This window comes from Pungitius pungitius, chromosome 18 (genome assembly GCF_949316345.1).
Source record: "Pungitius pungitius chromosome 18, fPunPun2.1, whole genome shotgun sequence".
NCBI lineage: Eukaryota > Metazoa > Chordata > Actinopteri > Perciformes > Gasterosteidae > Pungitius > Pungitius pungitius.
Window position 1 is genome coordinate 11,553,532 of NC_084917.1, and position 26,974 is coordinate 11,580,505.

Here is a 26,974-nt window from a genome sequence, read left to right on the forward strand (position 1 = left end):
AGCAACACCTGTGTGCAGGGAGACGTTTCATTACTGAAATCACTGTATTAAGGGTATCAATAATAAAACATGTGTACATTTATTAAATCAACTTCAGGGATTATAAGGTTGCCTTTTTTAAAATCTTAACAATTTATTTTGCTTGAAGTTGTCTTGCTTCACTCGGTATTCATTTTCAACATAAGCCTTTTCCAATAGAAGAGCTGATTGGAAACAGGTGTGTGGAAAGGTTTCAAGCAAACCGATGGCTGAAAAAGGGCCTCTCTGCTTTGGTCCCATTGACATCGCACACGTTCCAATTAAGTTTTGGGGGAAAGTACGAGGAAACACAACTTGTTTGGACTCCTCCGCTCCGGTAAGGGCCACAGAGCACTGTACGACAAAACCACCACACAATAAAAACAGTCTCCCTATGAACATTTAATCAGTCACACTGCACCTCCATTTGCACTAAGTATCATATGTATAATGTATAAGTTATGATCTTATATATAATACTTTGGATATATTTAGATTTGTATCTGTACTGTATAGTTGTTAAATGTTTATATTCTCACCTGTTTTTATTTGTAGAAATAAACTGTGTGGAAAATTGAGGATAAAGCATAAATTAAGTTTATTCTGATTCTGATTTTAAAAGACAGAAAAAGTGACACATTCAATTACTGTTTACAAATATTTTCCCACATATTTATTTTATTTATATTTATGGGTAAAATGTGTTAGCCTTGTATCTAAAAAAGTATATAGTATATCAACTCATGATCTCAACTGAATGTTTAAGTACTATCATGCTGAACATGGTTCTCCCTTTTTTGTAGAAGTCCACACAAACCCTTTTTATTCTAGGCTTGTTAATCTTGTTTTTAGTCTTACACGCCCAACAAGAAATGAAGGAACTAATCATGGTCGATGCGATGGAGGAGTGTGAAGCAGGCGGTGGAGCTTGTGGAGCACCTGGCATGATAATCAGTGCATGTTTCAGTGTCACTCAATGCCTGGTATTGCAGATCAATGGGGCCCGTGTTTACATATTGTTGAGCCCCTGTAACTAATTCTCACCTAAGTCACGTGTGACCTTCCGCCCGAGCAGGTGTTTCCGTGACAACAATTTGCAAAGGAGGATGGCGATGGTTTAGAGTAGTAACCATGGCATCCAATCAGGGATTCCTATCTTTGGGGGCTGCACGATTTGATCCCACACAAACTGCCTGCGTGCCAGTGTAAAACACAGGCAATGAACCTTTGAGAGAGCCAATCAAAGAGCTCCAAGACGGAGAGTCCAACACGCAGAATGAGGTCATCCGAACGTATCTGAGGTCACGTCACACAGCCAGTATTTTATTTCCGGAAACATCAATAATTTCTGGCCTTCTCTGCATACATGGGCGAAGATGTGCATGTCTTGTTGTTAAATATACAGCATGCAGTGAGCACAGACTGAACCCATTACTGGAATGAACGCACATTCATGTTTAATCGTTAAATATTGCAGAGTTTATGTCTCATCCTGCAAAAAAACATGGCCTCTCAAAATGCTCGGTGCCGGTTCGGTTGTTTTCATGTGGATGTGCTTTCAGTCGGACTGCAGGTGGCACTCTTTAGCAGGATAGAGTTGGTCCTCAGTGTTTCTTATTGTTTCCTTACTTTCTGACTGAGAGCATTCAAACTAGTTTAAAACCATTGTTGTCTTGAATAAAGGCAGAACCCCATCGGTACAATCCTTACAATCATCTTTGTTTTGAATGTTTGAGTCATTTTCTCTTGAAAATCTGATAAATACGGATTCAGCGGACAGATGGATCCCAAATGTGGATGAAAGCGCTTCCTCTTAAAGACATCACGCCAAGGCCGGCCTCCAGTATCCAACATGAGCGAGTGAACCAGTCATGATCCCAAATCATGCTACAACTGTGAAGCTTCTGGCACAGCTTTGATGTGGTGGCCCTCAAATTGCCACATGGTTCATTTGTATTTCAGTGGAATGGGAGGATGATTCGTGGGAACGTTCACAGCCAGGAAAAATCTTTGAGAGGGTTGCAAAGTGTTTTCACTCTGCAGGTTTGTAAAGACAGTTTTCGATCTTGTTTTTCTTTTTTTCAGTGAAGCCAAATATCAGGGCTAGATGGGGCACTTCGTTTTATTCAACCTCCTATAGAGATTTAAACAGATCTGAAAGGTGTGATAATATCCCGAATGCACGGGACCACTTGTTACACGTAGACCATGTGACTATTGCTGTGTCACCCTCTGTGTGACCTGTTCATCTCAATGCTTCAGGGGGGGGGGGGTTCACAGAGAGCCTGGTAGCAGGGATTTACTCAGTCTGCGTTCCGGGTTCATCCCAAAGTTATTGGATTTGTTTGAGGTCGGGCCGTGTGCAGACCAGTCCACTGCTTCCATGCCACAGTGGGAAAACCATTTCTTTGGTCTCACGGATTCACGCTTTTGTTACGTTTAGTCAACTGAAACTACGGTCAGGACATTTCCAGTGAGGACCCATCCTTATGACTACTGAGAGGCTGATATCGAGGCTGGCAATAGGATACTGAGGGGCCCTTTAGCAAGGCACTCGCCCCTGGAACCACTAGGGGGGGGGCAAGAAATACGATCGTGGCGGAATAAGAGTGCTGATTGGTTGCACACTGTTATCTTCAAATGTTTTACTTCTTTTAGTACATTGTTCACTGACAGAAGTTTGCCTCCTCTGCTCATCATCCCAAATGTTGAGAAATGTCTAAGATTCAGTGACCTGTTGATCTGAGACTTAGTGGTCAAACAGATTTACAGGATGATTTGTGAAGCAGGATTTGAACATTTTTCCAAGGACCTCTTGTTGTGATGTTTTATTGCCTGTATATTTAAACCAGATGCTGAAGGAAAGCTTTGAGTAGCCTTGATGCATGACTTGTGTCAACTCTGCTCAATGTTTGCAACCATCTAATAAATGTTCTGTTCAATGATTTTACACTGTTTTATACAATTGGTTCTCTTTTTAGGATCATTCCATCTGCATCACTGAGCACCAAGGAAAGCTCCTTGTCATCTCTGACCACCCAATGATCTCCCACTTCTTTTTCTCCACCCTTCTTCTCCCTCTTTTCACACCCTCCCTTGTTTCTCTGTTCAGTGTTCCCACACCAGGGCTTCCCACCAAGTCATCACGCACCTTCTTTCTTTCTCCTCCTCCTCCTCCTCCTCCTCTCTCTCTCTGTCAGTCCCCCTTCTCCTCCTCCCCCTGTTGTCCAGACACAAACACTTGCCAGCGGAGCGTCTGCAGTGTGCTGCCAGTCTGCGAGCTGGAGAGACACTCACCAGAGGGATCTTCAAAAACACACTTTTCCCAGCCACTTCTTGGATTTCTTCTGACTGTGGATGCACACAGACCTACTTTTGCTCACCCTTTTTTCCTCCGAGGATCGATTCATTTCCAGAGGGAGCCGCGATGCTTCCATTCTACCTCTTGACTCTTGCTGGTGAGTACTTTTTACTGGTCGTACCAGTGCTGGTGAATGAGGGCATGTTTCTGTCAATGCCAGTTGCTATGATTCATTCTTACCATCCACCCACCCACCCCCCTTCCCCTCTGTGTTCAAAGCCACCATCCAAGCCCAGAGCCAGCGGTTGCCCGGCTCCTGCAACTTTGAGTCCGACACCTGCGGATACACTTCGGAAGCAGACTCAACAAGCTGGAGCCTGAACAGAGATGGTACTGGGACACTTGCCACGCGGCAGCTTCACTCGTTTTCTTTTATCGCTGCTCCTTTAGTGGCGGAGCTGCGCTATTTGTGCCGTTGTTTTGGTGCTTGGTTTTGGCCAAATGAACAACGCATGCTGGTGAAAAGAAGCCCATCTGGTCCGCATTGATTCCAGCACCTCCAAACATCTGGAGTCAATGAAGTAACACATTTCGGATTTCTCTCGCTGGGTTGCTCCTGCAGCTGATAATGATTGTGCTGTGTACATGCCAATATCTCCGTCACGCCAGTCAATATTTATGTCATCAAAGCCAGGAGATGGATCATGTGTACATTGCACTGTTCTGGAGACTACGCAACTGTTGCCAAATTCATTCTCCCATGATGTATCCGTGCTTGCACAGAATATGAAGAGAGGCGTCACGTTGTACTTGCAGCACCAACCTGTCAAGTGAATTGTGACATGAGGCAGGCCCCAATTTGAGAGGTGAAAGTTATGTTGATGTTAGAAAATAATCAGTTCGTTGACCTGATGCGAAACCCTTAAAACTCCCAAAACAACTAAATTTAACGAAATTCAACAGTCAGCCATATTCAGGCCAAGACCACAGTATATTTGGATCTCCAGTGCCAGAACATATAATTCTCTAATACCACAATCTTTATTATTTTCCCCCTTCTCAGTGGTGTACTGCTTAATGAAAATGGGCCTACTTCTTAAAGGGGACAGAAGAGCAATTTGTGGTTTTCGAGGGCAATTACATGTTGGAACCTTTTGTTCCAGCATGTAATTTTGTTGTGTCAAAGGAAAACACGGTACTTTGGAGATGTGAGACTTTTTTGGAAGGTCGTACAGCCAGGTTTTAGTTTTGATCTTGTTATATATTTATGCTAAGCTAGGCTAACATTGTCCTGACTTCAGCTCTGTAGACCACAACAGTTATATTCGGCATAAGTGGTAAGAAGTAACTACAACCAGAAACTACCTGCACCATCAATTGCTGATTAATCAATTATTCGGTGCATACAATGTAATGATGTCGTTCATCTTACATTGTCTGAGCATTTAAGCATTTCCATAATGTGTAACAGACTCCTGTGTGTGTGAAATCCTCATACCTGACCCTGTGGAACAAGCAAATTGATAATATTGCATTTCCAAAGTTGGCCTTATATCAATTTGATGAATATGCACCATCAAATTGCTTAATTTGCTTGTGTACTTGTGTAAGGGCTGTATGGCTGTTGTTAAACCAAACCCTTTCTACATCTACACAGTTTGGACTGAGGAGGATGTCCTCCTTCTAGCATCACTGTGGCCTCCACAGAAGCAACTGTATCCCCGGCTAGACTTGGTTGGAAAAACTTTTCTTTAATACCCATTTTCCCAGCATGATCCTTGCATGTACGAAAGTGCTCTGCAGTGGCATCCTGTCCTGCTGCCAGCCTTCCGTCTGGGAAACTTTCTCTCCTTCTGTTTCCATCCGTGTTGCTACTTGTTAAAAGGTCAGTGTAGCCAATGGCGTGCTCAGTGTTTATTCTCCTCCCCCAGGAGTCCAGCACGGCTGAGTCTGTAAGAGAAGTGGACTCATGTCAACTATATGAAGCGTTTTATGTACTTTTTTTCCTGTCTGACTTCAAAAAGGGAGAGACCATTATAAAACCAAGTCGATACGTCATGATCACCTAAATTTCACGACTGAATTTGTGTAAATTCAAACATTTAAAAGCAATTGCAACGCATTGGCACAAAATAGAAGGAAAACATCTTGAATTAACCATTATGAGCTCAGTATGAGCACGTGTTTGTCCGGGCAGCGGGACACTCCACAGGGACGAATAATAAATGGTGAGTGAAGACAGTCCAGAGGTGTGGAGTGGTAAAAAGAAGAAAATAAGAGTTTCTGTTGTGGTCGGAGCTGAATTTAAAATATAGCATTTTTGTTCAGCATTTGGCTCTTTTTAAGATAAGAAAATAAGATGTGTAAAATATTATCAGGTCAAAATCTCAGCCTACTCAGCACTAAATATACACAAAGATAATGACATTCCATCAGTCTCTGCTCTTCTTTGTGCTTATTGGTAATAAGCAAATGTGTGTGAACTAACATTCACATCGGCTGCTAAATGCCAACATATTAGCATTTATCTTATTCGCCAAAAGAGGAAAGAGGAAGTTTAAAAATAATCTTCAGCTCTGCTGGCATTTCTCCAGACTGAATGACTTGTTTCATCACTTTTTCTCTGTCACTTTGTGTAGAAATTCGATTCAGAGCTTGGGGTCGATTCTTTCTTATAGTCAAAAAACTTTGAGACCCATTAAAAAGGATTTACCTTCACAGAAGTCTTTATAGTTGAAACAAAAGAAACACTATTGCGAACACTTCCACAAAAGAAGGTCACATGATTCCTGCATTCCAGTTAGAAGTATTTATAAGCTTTAACATCTTTACGGATTAGTGGCAGCCTAGTTCAGCAAATGCAGTTTTTATTTCATATGACCTCGTTTTGAGGCCGGGTACTTTTTAAAAAAAATGTCTTTGTCAGCTCATGAAATAAGTGGCTACTTTCTGGAGTTGAACCAATCCACTGCATTATGATGGATACTGACGAAATGACATGCAGGACACTCAAGGTCTCTGCTGTGCTCCCAAACTCTGAAATAGCATTTAAAATAACCACAATGACATAGAATATAAATATGAAATGTTCATATTATTCTTCTTCAAGTATTGACTTTTATATTTGTAACATGCAATATAAAACCTCTTAAAGTGATTTGACAACATTTTATCCCTGTCATTTCAGGGCACTTTGTTTCAGTGGACGCGGCTATGAGCGACACCCGGGAGGCCGAGATAGATGCAGATACTGGGCCACAGAGAGAGATCACCGGCGCCCTGCTGAGTCCGGTCCTGGAGCAGGAGGAGTGGAGCTGCCTGAGGCTCGTCTTCCAGATCAGCGGGAAGGGAAGCCTGGAAGTCCTGCAGCGCACCGAGGGAAAGAGCTTTGACAAGCCGCTGTGGGGCAGCCAGGCGCCGTCTGACAGCTGGGTCATCTCAAGCATGGACCTGCAGAACGGCACCGAGCCGTTCAGGGTGAGAGGCTGGAACAAACAATCTTTGTTTAAAATGTGGGACAACCAGGCCTAAAAAGAGCTCAAATGAATGAATAAAATCTGAAAGTTACATGTAAATTAAACCTTTAGTAAATTTGAAATTGTTAGGGCAGAACACAATATTTTATGCTGTTGTTGATAGGACGAAAGACAAAGATTTTATTTTACACATGCAGGCCCAAATATAGGCCAGCGCAAAGTGTGTGGAGAAACACACACAGACACACACAAACATTATCCAAACAGTGTGGGAACAGGGCAGCACATGTTTATATTAAATACATGGGCAGGGCCTACTGTGACAGGGTCGCGGCCTACATGACGTTTACTGGGGTCTCTGCTATGTGGGCCCCTTAGTGCATGAATGTATTTCAGTCCAAAGTAGACCCAGGTGAAACAATGGTATGTCGGTGGTTTTACCACCAGATTCTGAATACTCTTTTCTTTTCTTTCTTTTCTTTTTTTTCCCAAAAATCTGAAGAGATAATCGATACCAACTGAGAGCCCTTTCTAAAGAAACTACATGACAAATAGTGGGTATCAAAAAGCTGAGACTACGTTGCGTGTTAAGGACGGAGTCTGGATGCAATTAAATTAGCTCAGGCAAGCCAGGACATAATTCAACAACGCAACTCCCACTAAAATATCAGAATTAAAGAAACCAGATTCATCGGTTTAAAGATTTATGTTTCATCTTGAAGAGAGCCAGGCTACAGCTGCCTCTGACCTTTAGTGACCTCTGTGTTAGTTAAGCCATCCATCTCCCAGATCTACATTTGTAATGTTTAACCTTCCTAAGGCATGGACATAAAAGGGATACCATTCTTTTTATGTACAAGAGAGAAAGCAAAAAAATGTTTTTCTCAAAATGTAACAGCTGGAACTATTTCTTTAGAAGTTAAATGAAAATGAACAAATATGTTGTCCTACAAAGCTTTTTTGTCAATTTCAGCTAAAGAAATTAAACAATTGAGTATCTAATTTTAAAATAATAAATAAAAGCATGTTATTCATCCATCGGAACGACGACTCAAATGGACAAGGAGTGTTTCTCCTCTTTCTTCTGGAAGTCATTTCACTGGAAACCTGCTGCTCACCAGAGATTTAAAAATAAATGAGATGTCCGTACATGTCATGGGTCCAAATACCGTGGCTAATTTCTATGATGTCATTGCTATGTCACTCCACAGCAGGGTGGCCGAGTATTGCTGAGCATGTGTTGTTGGTTAGGTCGTTATCGAAGGTAAACCTGGACGGAGCACTGGGAGCAGCGTGGCCATCTTTGAGATCCACATCAGCTCTGGATACTGCCTGGGTCGGTGCATCACTACATACATCACTCACACATGCTTCTTAACACCAAAGAATAAACCACGTCAGCTTGCACATCTGGATTTAAAACCATCCGTGCGCCGTCCCTTCATCTCACACACATACTTTATTACGTTTAAAGCCTTTTGTAACCAAACCCTTAATGGCAGCCCCTGTTTTGTTTGTTTCTGCTTCTAGAGTGTGATTTTGAGGGATCTCACCTGTGTGGATACAGTAACCGGTGGAATGCCAATGTAAACTGGTATGTGGGAGGAGGCGGGGGCCAGCTGCTTCACAACAACATACAAAGTGACCACACATTCAAGACAGGTGAGAAGGATTCATATAAATGTGTCCAATGACATGGCCCTGCACATTTTCATGTTGGACCAAATGAGCAAATTAATTCTACATTTTATATTTTTCTTTGCATACTTTGGCCATGATTGTAGTGCTCTAATATGTATTTACAGCAGAAGTACGGCGTATGTGGGATCGACTCCAAGTCGTGTGTGTGTGTGTTAATAGTGTTCCAGGATCAATTCATTCAATGTCAATCTGAAACATACAGAACACCATCAGCATTATCCTTTTATTTCTGAGCTCTTGGCCCCCGTAACAAATACTTGTTGCTTCCACAAGCAAACAAAACCACACTCTCCATTCAAAGAGTGCAGGGCCTTCGATGTCCTGTGTTTTCTGCGCGGCTCAAACTGGATGAAAGTAACAACCTGAATCTAAAATGTTCCCAGAAGCTTTTTGTTTTGCGGGTGTTGTCTGCACTCACCCACGTTGGAACAGCTCACTTTTGAACCCTCGCTCAGGTCACATGATGTACGTGGACTCCATCTACGCCAAAACTTTCAACGAAGTGGCCACACTGGCGTCTCCCATGACGACGGTGCCGATGTCCGGGTGCCTGAGTTTTCAGTACCAGCGAAGCGAGAGCAGGTCGAACCTGTTCTCTGTTTACACCAGAGACCAGCTGGGTCAGTACCAGGAGCTGTGGAGGGCAGACAGAGAGACACAGAGCGGCACGCTGGCACAATGGGCCCCTGCCCAGGTGGACCTGAAGGCACCATACTCTGTACAGGTGAGTGGGTCATGTCTTTGTTACCATTGCATTTTAAAGATCTACATTAACAGAAATGACATTCTAAAAAGCGAGGGAAGAGGAGATGAAGCATCCCATTTCTGAATGTTGTATAAGAAACATTATATAAAGATATTACATTTACATGTGGAATATAATGTTCATTCCTCCTGTGTTTGCATCTGCGTGGACACAACGGCTTTGTCTTTGTCAATCTTTGTCTTTGAGGGTCTTCCTTCTGTTCCAGCTGGTCTTTGAGGTGTCCTTTAACAGCCCGAGGGGGGGACGCGTGGCAGTTGATGACATTTCCTTTTCTCCAGAGTTTTGCAGCACAGACACTGGTGAGCTGCACTCACAGTTTGTGTTCATTTCAACAACCGTTACATCGATGACCAAATAATAACCTCCTAGGATTGAAACCGATGAAAATCGTAAAGGATATATAGAATATCACGTTTTTACAATGCTTTCTCTGTGATGTTCAAAGTGAAAATGGTGATCACATTATGTGATCAGAGAGAGTGGGTTTTGTTGTTGTTGCTCCATTCTATGTGCAATTATGTTAATTGCTTATGTCAATGCCAGGTCTCTCTTTTTAAAGAGAGACTAACCTGGTAAATAAATGGATATATCTTTACAAATATCCAGAGGGTACCGGTAATCATCTTCTGTGGACTATTGATGGCCATACAAATACTCTCACTGATAAATAATAAACACTCAAACCTGTTTATCCAACATCAAAACACTGCTCCCGTACATTTGTTCCACAGAGCCGACCTTTGACCCCTCCATCTCCAGCTGTGACTTTGAGTCAGGTTTCTGCCACTACGTCCAGGACCAGGGGATTTTGTCGTCGTGGAGTAGAGTGTCTGTGAAGCCCAACATATTTAGGAATGGAGACCACACTACAGGGTCAGGTGGGCCTAGACGACACTGATAGTGGGCTTTGGTCTACTTAAACCTGCATTACATTAGATGGGGAGTTAAAACAATTCAAAAGGAATGTGCGACTGGAGTTAGAAAGAAGGGAATTTACAAGATATTTGTAGCCTGCTCCTCATCTTTTGAGGCTGGCCGCTCGAAGCCTAAACGCTACTTTCACATCAAAATCTGTGCAGTTGGAGTTGCATTTTGGGTAATGTAGGCAGCCAGATGTTTTCTCTGCTTCTGCTGCATTGATACTGATCCTTTTTTCAATAACAATCCATCATGAGTTTGACAATGTCATAGGACTGCGTTACTAAACCAATATGTCTAACTGACCGGCTCAAATGGACTCTTCCAGATGATTATTTTAAGATTCTGTGGATCTATCATTCATTCAATCATTTTATTCATCACTATTTATTTTTGCCACAAGAAGAAAATACAACTTTACAAGCCAGAGATTTGGTACTAGCTTCTTATGAACCAGTTTGAAGCTCACTTTGCACAGTTTTTAAAACTGTGGCACCTCTGGGTGATGAAATGCTATTTGAGGCTGAAAAACTGTTGGAGACCGTTGAAACTAAGATCAATAACAGGTGCGAGTAGTGGTGGGAACGTTAATGGTAAGCAGATTTAGGAAAGAATAAAAACAATTCCATCTTCTCCTCGCAGGATATTTCCTGTTGTCTCATTCCCAGCTGAGCCGACGCTCTGGTTACGTTACCCGGCTGATGGGACCAACTCTCCCTGCGAACATGAAGTACTGCTTGAGATTCTCCTACTCACTGAGGGGTGGGTGACGGATGTTTACCTTGTGCCATCAGTGAAAATCCTGGGCTGTCGATTTATTTTACTGACTCACCAGACATAAATAACCGTGGCAACTGCAGGTTTCAACCAGACAGACGAGGCGCTTGCTGTGTATCTGCAGCAGCAGCAGCAGAGCAGCAGCCAGGAGAAGATCTGGACTCACGGGGAGAACTCCAGAGGATTCTGGATCACAACGGACATCACCTTCCAGACATCACAGCCTGGCAGGGTCAGAGGAGAGGAAGAGGATATATCAAAACAGTTGGCATAGCAGTGGAGGATGAGTGCATAAAGGAAAGGAAAAAAGAAAGGAGGGCAGAAGAGATCCAATGAGAGAATGAAGAAAGGGAAGGTAGTGTGTGAGGAAGAGAAAGAGGAAGTGAAGAATGAATGACTGAATAATGGGAGCTAGCAGGTAGAAATACAAAATAAATGAACTGAAATAAAGAAACAAAAAAAGAATGAAAGGAGGAAACCAGGAGGTAAACATAAAAAGAAAAGTCACAAATCACCAGTTTTATTGTTTCTCCTCTGGGGAACACGAAAGTCTACACAAACTTTCCACTAAATGTGGAGCTGCCTTAAACTTGTATCCTTTCTGACGTCCACCAGGGGGCGATGTCCATCCTCTATGCAACTCGGCCTCCGCTGATTGTCGAGATTTTTTGACAGAATGGTCAATACAAGGCCGGTGTGGTTTTATGTCTACGTCATTTTAATTATTCCCAAAAAATAAAAAAGGACAGATGCAGCACATGCAAAGAACGACAGAAAGAACAGAAAAATGCTTAAGAATTAATATGAGAAGTAAAAAACTGATCTGCTCTGTGATATAATTTATTTACCACACAACGCTAGAGGTTATAATATTGTCATTGTGTGTTCATGTATACCATAATGAATTTATCCAAATCCCAAAGCCGTTCTCTACATGGTTCCAACTTGTTCCCAACTTTACACATTGCACCGTTTTAGGAAAACAGCTGGTTGATGATTTCCGCCTCATGAGTCACACACAACAAAGTGTTCATTGTTTTAGTTCATTTCTAAAGTGATGGTGTATGCCAGCAGTGGATTTGATTCCTCTGTGGGGGGGGCGGATGTTGACGCATCTGCTTACTATTTTATTTCTGTTCTTTAGTTGGTTTTTGTCAGCACCTGCAGGAGTTTCTGGGAATGCGGCTCTGTGGCTTTGGATGACATCAATGTGAGCCTCGGAGACTGTGAGCTGACAGTGGGTAAGAATCTGCAAAACGACCGGAAGAGTGTAACCAACCATCAACTCAATGTTTTATTTACTTTAAACTAGTGCCGGGACTCTAAAAATATTAATTAATAATTAATTAGAGGCTTTGTAATTAATTAATCGAAATTAATCACATTTTAATTGCATAAATATTTGACCTGAGAACAGTGAGAAGTAATTTTTTTCACATGGAAATATAGTACTTTCATTAATTAATTAATCGTAATTAACGCGCTAAAGTCCCGCCCCTACTTCAAACATATCTTTTGCATCACAAAAACCAGGTGTCCTTCATGTCTCTGTTGCAGGTTTGTTGTCAATGTCTCTGCCAGGACACTGTGACTTTGAGGCAGGCCTGTGCGGCTACGCTCAGGACAAGCAGAGCGACGATGCGGACTGGCGGTGGAGGAGAGGACCCCCCCCGACCTCGTACACCGGCCCCAGAGGAGACCACACCACGGGACTGGGTGAGGGTTTCCCCATTAAACTCTCCCCCCAGACAGTGAAGGGCTGTTGAAAACGTTGACTTTTGATTGGCAGGATACTACCTGCACATGGAGGCGTCGCCCATGCTGCCCGGTCAGAGGGCGCGTCTGCTGTCTCGACCTCTGAGGGGCTCCAAGGGGCCACAGTGCCTGCACTTCTACTACCACATGTACGGCTCGGGGACGGGTCGGCTCGGCATTCACCTCCGCGCGGATGGAGAGGAGCTGTTGCTGTGGCAACTGAGCGGCGAGCAGAGCATCGCTTGGCTGAGGGCCACGGTGGAGTACCAGAGCGACAGCCAGCATCAGGCAAGAGTACAACAAAACGTCTTCATGTACAGCCTTTGTTCTGAGAGACAATAATAGCAGTTATATACTTTTTACTAGGATTCTATCATAAGTTATAAGTAGGGCCGGGACTTTAGCGCGTTAATTACGATTAATTAATTACAATGTGAATTAAGATTAATTAATTGCACAAAAAATAACACATTAAACATTTTTTGCGCATTTTTACACTTATTTTTTGCACCGCGGAACGTTTCTCACTAGATGAGTTTCGGAGGACCGATTATACTGGAGCACCAACTAGCGTTCATGACTTCAGACAACACACAAACCACAGTGAACATGAACGAAGAAGCTGACGAGACCGTGTCGGTTGGCCCCATGAATGGGAAATCTTATTATAATAAACACACAGATGGAAGCGTCGATAAGAGCGTGGTTGTGTGCAAGCTGTGCAACAAGGAATTCACCTCGAACAGCAAGTATCACCTCAACGCAAAACAATTAGCAGCTAGCAGCTAGCGTGGACGTACAAGGACCCACACCCAACCCACACTGCACCAGATGACTGGTTTAAGCACCAGGGTAACTGGTCCACTTCTGAAAAAATAACCAATGTTCTGAATGTACTTGAAAGTATTGGTCTACTTAAAAAAACTAGTTTACAGAAGGTCTACTAACCTATAGGCTACCTGAATTTCTGAAAGTACTATATTTCTAAATATGCTATTGCTACACTTGTCTGCTGGAATTGGTTGAACAAAAATAAAAATCCATGTGAAAAAAATTACTAATCACTGTTCTCAGGTCAAATATTTATGCAATTAAAATGCGATTAATTTCGATTAATTACAAAGCCTCTAATTAATTAGATTAATATTTTTGATCGAGTCCCGGCCCTAGTTATAAGATTAAACTGTTGTTTTGCTAATCGCTCACAGTGAGAAATATGTTTCCAGATTGTGTTTGAGGCAACCAGGGGCTCATCAGTTAGGAGCGACATCGCCATTGATGACATCATCTTGCAAGGCGGAACTTGCCCCGGTAAAGAATCTGCAGTACTACAGAAAAAACATTGAAGAAAAAAACGCTACGTATACGATCAATAGATGGTGGTTTGAACTGATTTCCTTTTAAATCCCCCACAGAAATGGAGATCAAAGCCACCGTGGAAACCTCCAATAAGATCGAGTAGAAGGCAAGAGGACGTCTGCTGCGTAGGATGCATTGAGCCCTCTTGGTTATTTGTTGCACATTACAGGCTTTGGACACCTGCGCGTCAATCAGAACACGCAGGGATGTGGTTAGAAATTATCCTTTCACGTAGTTCTGTATTCAGTTGTGTTATAGTCAGCACCTTAGCCAAAGAGAGCGTGTTTAACCGTCTTTCTTCACATCTTGATGCATTAGATTAATGCTCATTGCTCAAATGAAGCTAGAAGTTTATCCACCATTATTTTTGTTTTTCTCTTCATTGGTAAATGCAGAAGTCAAAACCTAACAGCTTATCATTTAGTAGACTGCCAATAAAACGGAAAAGATGCATCACTTTGGGGTCATTACTAAAACTTGAGTTTGAAATGAATAATCATTTCAACCCTTTCCAAAATATCCCTAATTAGGCCAAAATAACTGGAAGAACAATGACACCGAATTAGCGCGGGCAAGGATTACCCGTTCTTATCGTGATTCATTGCATGAATCATGATTAATCGCATGGTGATGCCCAAAACTCAATAAAAAAGTATTGTAAAAAATAAGGTGCTTTTTAACAGTAGTATTCACTTACCACAGTAGCAGTTAAACTTATGCAAATAAAAAAAAAATTGAATTATCTTTTTTCCTAGATTGTTATAGAAAAACAAGTTATCCAGTTACTGTGCAGGCACATTTTTGCCCCCCCCCAAAGAAAAAAAACACTTTCAGTGATACAGGTTACCAACTTTGGTTCTATCAACTCTGCCGTCTAGAAGAGATTTCAAATGTAAATGTTCCTGCCCGTTTTCAGTTGTGGTTCTGTATTCAGAGCCAGTGAGCAATGGACTTACAAAATAATAATAATTAACACATGACAAAATGATTGTCGGCCTTGAAATAATAACACATTAACTTGCCCTAAGAGAATATGTCATGACTATAATTATTTCTTTAGATCGATTACATAAGAAGTTTAACAATTTGACTGCAAAATCAGATGATACAAAGATAAAACCAATATAAGATTTATTTTAAACCGCATACATACATAAACTGTACATTTGAATGAAAAAGGGACAGAAGCCTTCATTTGGTCCATCAGAATTTCGTTACATGATACAGGTCCCGTCGTTGAGGTATTTCATGGACTCCATCTGCTGCGTCATTGCCAGAACTTCCTGAAATCCTGTACTGAGTCCCGACATGTGCTGGAAGTAGGCCTCCTTTTCCACCTGCACTGACAGATTATTCACCCCGGCGTCCTTCAAAACGGCCGTCACCTTTGTGGCACAAAGATCAAACAGAATCGTCAATATCCTAACTCAACATTTCACAGCGGTCTGCCTGAGGATTCATTCTTCGGGGTACATGAATGTAAAATGACCCTTTAGGCCATCTACAATTACACAGCACAAGTTAAGCCCTGCAGTGCAGCAACACCACCACTCTGGATTCTACCGTTTGTACCGACCTGCTGTACGATCCTCTGCTCCACCACGCCGGCCATGATCTGGAGGTGGATGGTCCCTGCCATGATGCTGGCAGAATGCCTCCAGAAATGAGAGTCTCTGTACGACAAAACTCCTTCGATCTTCTCAACCTGAAACAACACCAGGAAACCTTTTTAGACTGTTCCTCTGCTGACGGGGTGGTCGTATTTTTACTGTCAACAATACTGAACAAGACTTGACTTGAATTCGGATGAGAATATTCTACTTCAATACATTGTCATTGATTTATAAAAGATGGGCATGAAGACAAAAACTATATGGCGATCGCACAACACAACACAAGCAGGTTCAGTTGACACCTGGCAAGCAACCGTGGGGCATGTTTTATTTCTTCATGTGAGAGGAAACATGCCATAGGCTCCATGGTTATGCAAACCTAAAGTAGACTACAAAATTGCAACAATTCCTGGACCTCCAATTAAAACTAAAAACATATTATGCAAATGGCCTCGCTTTCATTCACACTTTAAAACAGAACACACAACCTTCGTTGTGGAGTTGAAAAGCATCACGTGTTGTATGAAAACATACCCCCCCCTCACGTGTGACCCCTCACCTTTTCCAGCGCACTGTTCAGTTCCTTCTCAATTTCTGGGGGAATTCGTAGAAGAAGAACCTCGCAGGCGTCCTTCAGCAGAGGGATGACGCTGAGAAAAATGAGCGTGGCGATGAAGAGCGAGCAAATGGGGTCGGCGATCAACCAGCCGAACTGGCGGATGAGGATGGTGGAGATGATCACACCGACGCTGCCCAAAGTGTCGGCCAGGACGTGGAGGAAAACACCTGCGATGAAAAACAAAAAAAAGAAAACATAAGAATTTTATCTGCAGACAACTTCTAGTCTGCAGCATTACGAGAGTGCGACGACGCAAGCGCACACCTCTCATGTTAGCGTTCATGCCTCCACCCCCGGAGCCGGGGGGGGGCCCGTGTCCGCTAGTCCCTCCGTGGGAGTGGCCGTGCCCTCCGTGGGAGTGGCCGTGCCCTCCGTGGGAGTGGCCGTGCTCGCTGTGGGAGTGGCCGTGCTCGCTGTGGGAGTGGCCGTGGTGCGAGTGGCCGTGGTCATTCGACGGGCAGGTTTTGCCGCCGTGGGCGTGGGCGTGAGCGTGGCTGAAGGCACAGATGCCCACCAGGTTGACCAGTAGGCCTCCCACAGACACCGGCTAGAGGAGACCAAAAAAAAAAAAAACATGACACAGAGTGATGTTGGGCTGCTACGAAAGATCTTTAATAACTGACACATAATTAAAAATATACATCAGTCAGTTTGTTCCAAAGCTCATCAACACACACTTCTTTTTCTCAACCACTGCACAACCTAAACACAAAGAAGCCACTCTGATACTAAAATAAAGTGAGCAATGTGAATGTTGGAAAATAGAAATATCTCAGAGTTTATTAGCAGATACTTAATATTAAGTTAAAAGGTACATTTATTCAAGTACATGAGCAGGTTGGAGCGAGCCCACTTTCAGTACAGGACAGTGTACTCACAGTCAGCATGTCTGTGTTTATATTAGGAGGATCCAACACACGGGTTACCGACTCCACAAAGACAAAGAAAGCGATGACCATGAGGAACAGGCCATTGATAAATCCAGAAAGGATTTCCACGCGACCATACCTGCAACAAAGCAGAACGAGAGACCATTTTCACATCCAGCTGGAGTTTGAAATGCCTTACAACTTTCCAATGTCTTCTTGACGGCCCTTACCCATAGGAGAAGATCCTGGTGGCTTTCCAGCGCGACATGAGGGCAGCGAACAAGCCGAGGACTAAAGCAGAGCAGTCAAACAGCATGTGGAAGCCGTCAGAGATCAGTCCCAGACTGTTGGTCCAAACACCATAGAAGAGCTCCACAAAGGTGAAAGCCTGGAACAGAGCAACACACATAACACTTAATACCTGAATATAACAAGAGAGCAGGTAATGTCAAAGCTGAATCTACACACCAATCCCAAGTATGAAAGTCAGAATCTTGACTATTTTCTAAAAAAGAGAACGGGATTGACTTCTTAAAAAAGAAAGTGAAAATATTAGAAAAAGGGCTTTCTTTGGTGGCCACAGCCAACCACTGCCTCTAAAATATTATAGGAGAGCAGGAGAAGTTTGTAGGGAATATACAGACAATAACCTCCTTACATTATCAATCTCTATTGGAAAGTTCACTCTAATAAACTTACCTACTCAGAACATCGTTACCACTTTGCTGTTGTTATTTTTCCTGTGGATCTCTAATATGTCCCATGGGTTCCACAATTTGTGTGACGTATTAAGAAAGCTCTTATTTTGACAAGAATTTTTGTGGTCCTGGAACTTTAAGCGTTTTGGTCAATTCCCACTTTGCTCACTATGCATACCAGGTTGAGACACAGGAAGTAGAAGATCTGTCTGGAATCGTATTCCTCTAGGATCTGTTTCAAGGAGTCTTTGATGAACCGTGGGAGGGACTGAGATGTGTGCTGCAGGGCGTCACCCATGAAGTTGTACAGAGGGGTCCCTTCAGGCGAGTAACCCACCAGGGTGCCTTTCTGACCTTTCTTTGATGGAGATGAGAGAATACTGGAGGCTGCAGACAGAGATGCACATTTAAGATGAGCAACAAACAAACAAACAAAAGGAATTCGTGATGCACTTCAGTGAGAATGGTGACATGCGAAGGAACATAAATATCCATAAATGCTTTGCCGGTGCCGAGATAAGGTGCCGTCTCCTTCACTTACACATGATGAAGAAGATGGCACTGACTATCACTCCTCCAGAGAGCACATGCTCCGTGCTGCCCTGCTGGGGCGGTTTGCTCATGGAGCGCAGCTGGTCGGTCAGCGGGTGGGTCCAGAAGTTCGCCAGCAACAGGGCACTGAGGAAGAGGGCGATGGCGCCGTAGCGAGCGCACCTCGGCGTCTCCATCTTAGTGTTGCAGATGGCCTCCACGTAAAACTCCAGGATCGTCACGGAGAGGATGATCATCCCAAATGGCAGAATGAGGGACGACCAGGATTCTACTTTACTCTGGCGTTGAGAAACAGCAGTCGGTTAGGAGGTCATTCAAATCATCTGAGTGACGTCGAGGAAGACCATCTGAGCGCATAAATACATAGAAAAAGCACATGGTCTGTGCCCTTACGTCTGTGGTCAATGAGAGCACTATGACCCAGGGGAGCAGCACGATAGCCGAAACCAAGTTGTCAAGGGCGTAGAGGCGCTTCGAGCCCCCAATCTCCACTGACAGTTTCCTGGAGGCCGTGTGAAAGCCCACCTTCAGGAGCAGGGAGGCCACCAGCAGCACTACGCCTCCCTGAGGGGTAGACAGAGGGTGGAAACTCATTCAGAAAACCAAAGTCATACTTTACTATGCTTCTGTGAGCAGCACTAAACAGAACCTTTAACGCATGACACAGCTTTTTGCTTACTTTATGATCGGCAACCCCTAAAAATCCAATGGCTGTGTAGAGGAAATGAGTGAGCGCGCTGTCATGATGGCCCTCAGCTGGTTTGAAGACGAGTCAAGGCAATCACAAAATAAAAAGGTATACAAAAAACACATACAGATCAGGCGGAAAAAATAAAATAACGAGGAGGCTCCCATGAGGAGCAAGGATACGGTGCTCCGCCATCTTTGCCATGAGATCGTCGTTGTCGAAGAGGAGGAGACAGATCACGGCGATGATGAAGAGGGCAGCGCCTCTGGTCTACGTGAATCCAGACAAACCAACAGAAATGTATTTCACATACTTCTACTACAGTGATCGATTAACCTGAGGCAGTATAGACAAGGCAACACAGGTATTTAGGTAGGGTCAGGTTTGTGATTTCAAACCAGTACACTTGTGGCCTCTTACCTTGGACGGCCCCCCTCCTGAGCTCGTGAACAGGACGCCGAGGAGAGCAACAACCACAACATCACTGTGCTCAAAAAGCAACAATGTCCTGTGAAAAAAAGAGAATCACATTACACATCCTAAGCAAAAAAAAGAGTTGGCCTGAAGTAAACACAAATACATGAATAAACACTTAAAACAACACAAATATCTTGCATGCATGCATACAGCAATGCTGCTTTTATAAACGTACTCTTAACACACATTATTGGTGAAATGTTACCTTAGAGGTCCACAGAGAGTGAGACCAAAGAAGCCAAGGAGGGATATGACACAGCTGAAAACAGCATGCTTGAGTAACTTTATCCACTGAAAAGAAAACACATTTAAAATGAAAACAGAAATTAGTATTAATAGTTTTCTCTGCTTGAGGCAAAAGAAGGGAATTGTTAGGTTGGTAGAGTGACTTTACAAAATGTATTTTCATTTAATAAAGATCAGCCTTTAAAGCATGGGGCTCAAATTTTATGTTGAATAAAGCAGAAATTGCAGATGAAACTGCTTTATCCTTAAATAAAGCAAGAGGTGGATCACATACAATTTGAATGGGAAACATTGTCAACAAACCTGTCTCTTTGAGATGACTTTGCCAGAGGAGAAAGGCTTTTGAAAGAAAAGCAGAATAACAGCACTCCTGAGAAAAGAGAACTTCAGTTTAATTACAGTAACACATAATGTTCAATAAAATGGCAAGCAGGTAATACAAGTACGTACCCTAATTTTAGTATGAAGATGAACTGGACAATGTGAACAACCTTGAGGATATCATACGATTCAAAGATCCCCAGAGCCTTGAGGACCTTAGTGACAACCAGTAAAACGATGTATCTGGTTAACCTGAAACAAACATGAGGACATCTGCTTAGGTTTTCCAATCCCACTTAACTTTTTAGTTTTTGGACATTACTTTACATATACAGTACCTGTCAACTGTTCAATTGAATGGGGGAGTCAATGTCAAGAAAGCATAAAGAAGTTACTCACACCGGTTGGATGAGATCAATCAGTCATCAACAGACACATACCTGGAATTGGGCACTTCGACCATGCCCAGCTTCCCCCCGGACAGCACGTTGCTGCTGTATTTGTCTTCCATCACCAGTCTGTCCGGAGCCAGTATTTATGTCCCGAATATCCTAAACATCACTGTTATCCGAATAATTAAATTAATCTACGGCCCATTCATAGAATAAGACCGAGCTCGCTGTTGCTTTTAATCATTCTTCCGTTTAAACTTAACTTCTTAACTAAACTATACACACAGACATAAACCAGCAGACTTGACAGCTTGCTTTGCCTGTTAGCCTGCTAGCTTGTTAGCCTGCTAGCTAGTCATCCGGCACGCCAGTCGAGTTGGAAAAATGGATCCAAGGTTTCTGGCTTCAACGCCGTGTACGACAAACAATTACATGTGCTCTCCCGGTTAAAGCTCGATAATTAACGAGTGCTTGTTCTAGCGGACCACATAAACAGTTATCTCAAGGTCCGTCGTGAAGGGATAAAACATCCAAGCTGGCCAAAAAGCCACAGCACTTCCGGACACCGTAAACAAGTCCACGTCACGTGTGTGTATTACTCGTGAGCGTCGCTACTGCGCTGTTCAGCTTTCTGCGCAGAGCACCGCGAACGAAGTAACGTTAGTCCAATGAGGATAAAGATGGCATGGATGTAGATGCAGACACAATTGATGAGGTGGTGATGGCAGTGTCTGAATTTTCCATATTTTAAGTGTAATCTGTCTTAATCAGAAAATCAGATGTAATTTTTGGCCAAATTAGCCGCTTTATAAACGTGTCAAATGTGGGCGGGTCCTCTCAACCATAGAAACATTCTCCTAGGGAAGCCTGATTCTGTGAGGAAAAAGATTTTAGAATTTAGAACAAATTCCAAATAATGAGATACCAAGCAATGGGTGTGTTCTTCGTAATTTTATAAAAATGTTCTCAAAAAGTCTAAATTGTATGCAATGTTTCATATAACTTATTTATATTATGAAACGTAAACATTGATATTGTATAGGTCAATACTTCAACCTGACATCTTATACCAACAAATTTGGATCTACCATCTCATAATTGATACTCAAATTTTAGATTTGGGACCTCATGTTGACTTAGTAAACGGACCACACAACTTACAACACATGAAAGAAAGGGAAGAAACAGCATAAGACAAGATAGGTATGAGATGTTTTTATTGTTGGTTAGAATACCTCAACTTAATCAATTACATTAGTCACATTTATGAAAGTGATTTTTAATGTGACATTTTAGTTGCATCCATTGCACAGGTTGGCCTCAAATTCAAGACAGGTGGTTTTAAACAGAGTGTCAGGGAGCTCCACACAGTCCAAGCAGAATAGCCTGATGATGTCCTTTAGTGTCTTTCTGTACAACAGAGAAAAAGATGTGCTCAGCGAAAATGCTCTGATACAATATCTTAAATACATTTCTGAGTTGTCTGATTGAAAAAGACGGATCGTTAAAGCAGCCATTAGGGAAAATTCTAATATTTCATAGGTATGTCATTTTACCAGTATATCCTCCTGTAAGCAGACACCATACATGGCCTTGTATTCCTCCACAATCTTCTTCAGGTCGACCTCGGAGCGGCTAACCAGCACCCTGATCAGTGTGTGATCGCATGTGCCGAGGCCCTGTGAGAACAGAGCAGCCGTTAACTGAAAGCATGCCAATGGCCTTACTCTGCTGCTCTACTACACACTGTGTTCATTTTGAATATTTTATCATGTATTGGGTCATCCAATAAGTCATACACAGATGTAGTATATACTACTTCTGTGTATGGCTTTTGTGTTAACCAATCACCACAATTAAGCAGTGTTTTCTATAGGTTAACAATATTTATGGTGACCAGACCTCAGAACATTTGGGTTAAGCCACAGAGTTGTTGAGCAAGAGACAGACATTCACACAAACCTTCATGGACAGGTGGAGCTTCTCTGCAAAGAAAGCGGGTGTGTTCCAGGAACATTTCACTAAAGGTGAAAAAGACGCACATATATTCCCAGTGAAGATATTGCAATATGTCTGACAGCTGCGCGTTATTTTATTGACTTTCATGATGTGCCTCTTCGCAGGAGACCGGGATGTGCAGGTAGTATTGTTAGGATTGGGTCTATCCATGCTATTCTCTTCACTGGTGGCTTTGATGGAACCTCTCTGGTTATTTTGCATGTTTAATATAGTTTGCACTCCCTCTGTTTGTTTTTTTGTTTTTCTTTTAACACACCCCCTCTGGGGTTTTCTCTCTGAATAATATATTGCATAACTGCGACTCAACTGTAAAACAACCCCGTCACCCAACTAGCCGTGGTCTTTGAGGAGGGCAAAGTCCAAATGACCATCCATACATTTGCCCATTTTAAAATAATTGTGTAAAATTTCATCAAAACCACTGGCCAGACTTCAATAGGTTTTACTTTGGAAATTCAGGGTTGGATTTAGGTGAACCGCCGACCTTTGCTGCGGAATCACTGTTACACCCAAATAAGTAATTTAAAGCCCATGAAAACAATGTTTCATATTTCAAGAATTTCATTAAATTTCATTTAATTTGTTTTAAAGGTGTGTATTTTGGATTGACAGTTGCCTGACAGCTTCCATTTACATACATTTATCTTGTATGTAAAATAACAACATTAATGACGGTCCACTATGATCCCAGCATGATGTCGATTGAGAAAAGCTAACTCTGCCTTCATGAGAAATGAAACCATATGAGACCAAATCAGGACAGAAACAAAGAAACTCTCCTTACCGATGTCAATGAGACATTTCTCAATGTCTCCCTTTAGCTCCATTTCCAGGGCTTTGGGCAATTTGACGTCACTGACGCTGGCGTACTGCTGGAATGCTGACGAGGAAAACAGACAACGGGTAAATGGGCCGTGCTTGTTAGCCAGAAAGAGGATGTTTCTTAAAGAAACCAACAGATATCTTTGCTATTAAATGAAGACAGCGTGAGAGGATTTTTAAGTGTGACCTGCCAGAGATGACTCTGAAATAATATACTGTATGTGCTTGATACTAAAATCTTCACAACTTCTTCTGTTTTCTCTAAGTTTAGTGGACTCCAAAGAAAAAGATGAACACAAAATAGTTAGACAAAAAGAATTATCAGAAGACTTAGAGCTACTTTGCTCTGTTTTGTTTCCATACTGCTGGGTGTGTTCCACCTGTTACCTGACAGTGTGACAGTGTGGTTCCACCAGCTTTTCCAGAAGTGTATGAGCACGTGTACTCTTTGCAAGGAAGGTTTCGGCAGATTCCGCCTCCGATAAATCAACGTTACAGCTGACTGATTCACGCGTTTCTAGAACTCACTCTTTGAGAGCTGCGGCCCGCTCCGCTTGGTCAGGATGTCGATGAAGGCAGAAACATTGGTTCCTTTGGTGTTCTCGCCTGCCTCGAACAGAATCTACGGGTGGAAAACACGCCTTTACGAGATGATATGGTGATTCTGGTTAACAGATGATCCTAAAGTACTGTGTGTATCAAGGCCTGATCTGTCCTCCCTGCCACAGAGCTCCTTTGTTCTATAAGACACGTCAACGAGCCACACTGTCGCCCTGGGAAACACGATCCTTCATCACCACGAACAAACACAATTTGTTTTTTTGGGGGGGGAATAAACAATGCGTACTCTTTCATGCTTTTGGAAATACAAACTAGAGCACCACTAGTCCCCAACTTCATATTGTCCCATAGTATACAGTTCTCTGCTGTTTGTAAGGAAAGTCTTATTTTAAAGGGGGGAATTTGTTGACTGGTTGGATCAAGCTCTCTTTTAACATTGTAAAGCAGATTTTACCTGAGCGTCCTTTTGGGCCAGATTCGCGTCGACTTCCTTGCTCTCGTCTTTGTTTGCTTTCAACATGGCCAGAAGGGCCGAGGTGAAGTCCCCTCTGGTCTCATCCTGAATGACTTTCTCCAGCTCTGTTTTGTACACTGGAGGACAGGGAGCATTACAAAGACATCAGACGTTGCAATGATGTGGTTGGCACGTCGCGTGACTGCGCTGGTTGTTTAGAGGCTCACAGTCCTCACACCACAGTGTAAATACATAAACTGTTCCATAAAATGTCAAAGCCTTTCAGTTACTCAGAGCTCAGCCTGTTCCCAAATTTGATTTAAAGAGTAACTGCATTGAATGGGGCCAAACCTTCGTTGAAGACCCTTTTAATCTCTCGAATCTCTTGGTTGGATCTTGTTGCCAGAATCTCCACTAGAACGTCTTCATTGGTGCCCAAACCCTGTCGGAAAGGAGCAAATGCTGAATGGGACTGAATTCAATTTGTTTTACTACTCAAACATTAAAAGAAACAATTCTCCCAACAAAAGCCAGATACAACTCAGGTAAAATGGCAAAAAGTGAGATTTGGTATTAATTGATGATACAGACATATATGGTGCATGAACGTCCGAGTCACCTTTGTGGCCGTCCTGAGCAGGTGGGCGTCGTAGTGAGTCGGGTCCATGAGCAGGGCCACACATACGTCCTCAAAATGTGACCTGAGAACAGACTTCAGATCTATGTCCAGCTTCTGCAAGACACACGGAGCAGCAGCACGACAGCGTGAGGGAGCTGCTCTCCACTATGGTCAAGACATTGCAGAGAGGACCACGACTGCTACTAGAAAACAAGGGCTGTTATTTGTGTGAGGTTGTTGTTGTTGTTGTGTTCTCGAAGATCAAGAGGGGGTGTACCACCAGTTTTTGGGGAGGTTCGCACGGTCACGGGTCGCAAAACGGACTTGTGATGTGTTCAAAGTGTGCTGTTTTAGCCACCATGACACTTTAGATCCCATGATACTCTTCGTACCAGGCTTTACATTTTAGGGTCAGAGGGGGTTCCTGTGACGTTTCCTGTGGCAGTAGACTTGTGCGTTGTTCATGTTGTGTTCATCCTCATGAGAAGTGAATCACTCACCTTCCCAGTGGACGCTTCATACACTACTTTGATCTTCTGTCTTTGCTCGTTGCTTCTCTTGACCAGGATTGCAATGATCACGTCCTCGTCCACACCTGTGAGGGACAAGTCGTGCTTTCATTAAAGCGCTTTAAGCAAAGCCTTACACCAAAATGTCTTGAGAGCAGATGTGGATCTTTAAAAAAACTAGTAAGTCATTTAAAATGCTGAACTAGACTTGAGTAAAGCATTGTGAAAACAATAAGCAATAACCATGTGCTTATTGATGCAGAGTGATTTAACTTAAAGCCGTCTCTGTACGAGCGACCATTGAACCCGACCTTCAAAGCACGGGGACACTCTTCAGATAACGTGAGCGAGCACACGCACCTTTACTCTTAATGGCGCTCTGAAGGGTGGCGGCATCTTGGGTGGCGTTGAAGTTCGAATACGGAGTGACTGTTCCATAGTACTTTGGTTTAGGATTATCCTTCACCTACAACAACAGACGGAAATACAAATGTTTTTACTCACTCGTGGCAGTGATGAAGATGATTTTGTATTTAATCTATCGGGAAAGATGGAAGACAAGGCTTCACAGAGCTTCACACAGAGGCTCTCATTAACTTCCACATATCTATGACATTTTGATCTCGTTTTAAGTGCAGAATTGACAGATCTTACGATACTCACTTTTACGGTGTCGTCGACTGGGTCTGTTTTATGGAGAATACCTTTGAAGAATTTTGTGAGGAAGGACATGTTTGCTGTAAAGTTATAGACAGAAACAGAAAAAAAACTATTTCTGAGGGATGAAAGCAAATCAGAAAGACATTTTTTAAAAAAGAGCTGAAAGTTGAGTTAAATATTTAATAATTAAACATAAACAGAAAAACTCACCTGTGCTACTGCAGACGGCCTTCCCACCCCGATTTGAAGATCTCAGGTGCTAGTCTCTGTATTTCACTCCCTGCCGAGGCTCCACCCATCTCTGAACAGACGGTTTTCACACAGGTTTGTTTTTTTTTACCTGCAAAGGGATCGGCCAATCGCCTGCTGCCTCTCAAAGACAACATTCCTTCCCAGGCGACAGAGGTTTGGTCGCTTCTGACAGGTTTGGTGACTCTTCTGTGCGGACTTGTATTGTAATTTGTTATAAGCACTTGATCCTTTAATCAAACAACGCATCCACCAAACACACATAGTGGGAGCAGCAGAAACGTTCACTGTAGGACGTATTTTAGAGGAGCTGAAGGAAACTCTCCTAAATACATTCCTGAGACTGCACATTGTTGGTCTTGCACAATTAAATGACTGAACCTGATGTTCCACATGTTGTTGAGCTGATACTGCTGAAAGGGAACTGAACCCATTCAGGGTGTAAACATATGTGACTATAAAAGTATATAAAGCCCCTTTTCTGTGATCTAGGTTAAATAACCTGAAGTGATGTCACTTAAGTCAGTGTTGTCTT

At 42.8% G+C, this 26,974-nt stretch overlaps 3 protein-coding genes across 4 annotated transcripts; 1 reads left to right on the forward strand and 2 right to left on the reverse strand.

Moving 5' to 3' along the window:
• Window positions 1-99: 99 nt before the first annotated feature.
• Window positions 100-14,527, forward strand: LOC119226934 (MAM domain-containing protein 2-like). Its single transcript, XM_062558869.1, has 16 exons — window positions 100-355; window positions 3,131-3,476; window positions 3,599-3,709; window positions 6,507-6,796; window positions 8,047-8,131; window positions 8,326-8,457; window positions 8,952-9,220; window positions 9,468-9,561; window positions 9,994-10,140; window positions 10,823-10,942; window positions 11,041-11,189; window positions 12,102-12,198; window positions 12,515-12,673; window positions 12,747-13,000; window positions 13,939-14,023; window positions 14,128-14,527. Exons 1-16 carry the CDS (start codon window positions 245-247, stop codon window positions 14,172-14,174), a joined length of 2,496 nt encoding a protein of 831 aa, XP_062414853.1. The 5' UTR covers window positions 100-244; the 3' UTR covers window positions 14,175-14,527.
• Window positions 14,528-15,215: 688 nt separating this feature from the next.
• On the reverse strand, window positions 15,216-21,150 carry slc30a5 (solute carrier family 30 member 5). The gene is made up of 16 exons (XM_037485338.2): window positions 20,595-21,150; window positions 20,284-20,406; window positions 20,137-20,203; window positions 19,793-19,878; window positions 19,531-19,618; window positions 19,293-19,380; window positions 19,102-19,178; window positions 18,816-18,986; window positions 18,412-18,700; window positions 18,049-18,257; window positions 17,403-17,560; window positions 17,182-17,311; window positions 16,568-16,850; window positions 16,244-16,470; window positions 15,648-15,776; window positions 15,216-15,456 (listed from the first exon to the last, which is right to left on the reverse strand). The coding sequence occupies exons 1-16, from the start codon at window positions 20,663-20,665 to the stop codon at window positions 15,286-15,288; spliced, it is 2,367 nt and encodes a 788-aa protein (XP_037341235.2). The 5' UTR covers window positions 20,666-21,150; the 3' UTR covers window positions 15,216-15,285.
• A 607-nt stretch (window positions 21,151-21,757) lies between these two features.
• On the reverse strand, window positions 21,758-26,477 carry LOC119226936 (annexin A1-like). 2 transcript variants are annotated; one of them, XM_037485339.2, is made up of 12 exons: window positions 26,401-26,477; window positions 26,194-26,305; window positions 25,891-25,996; window positions 25,522-25,616; window positions 25,022-25,135; window positions 24,754-24,844; window positions 24,403-24,539; window positions 23,916-24,009; window positions 23,350-23,445; window positions 22,509-22,567; window positions 22,103-22,225; window positions 21,758-21,956 (listed from the first exon to the last, which is right to left on the reverse strand). In XM_037485339.2, the coding sequence occupies exons 2-12, from the start codon at window positions 26,260-26,262 to the stop codon at window positions 21,900-21,902; spliced, it is 1,041 nt and encodes a 346-aa protein (XP_037341236.2). In that variant the 5' UTR covers window positions 26,263-26,305; window positions 26,401-26,477; the 3' UTR covers window positions 21,758-21,899. The 2 variants fall into 2 exon arrangements, with proteins under 2 accessions (XP_037341236.2, XP_037341237.2); XM_037485340.2 differs by having other exon boundaries at window positions 26,194-26,267; window positions 26,401-26,471.
• Between the last annotated feature and the right edge of the window lie 497 nt (window positions 26,478-26,974).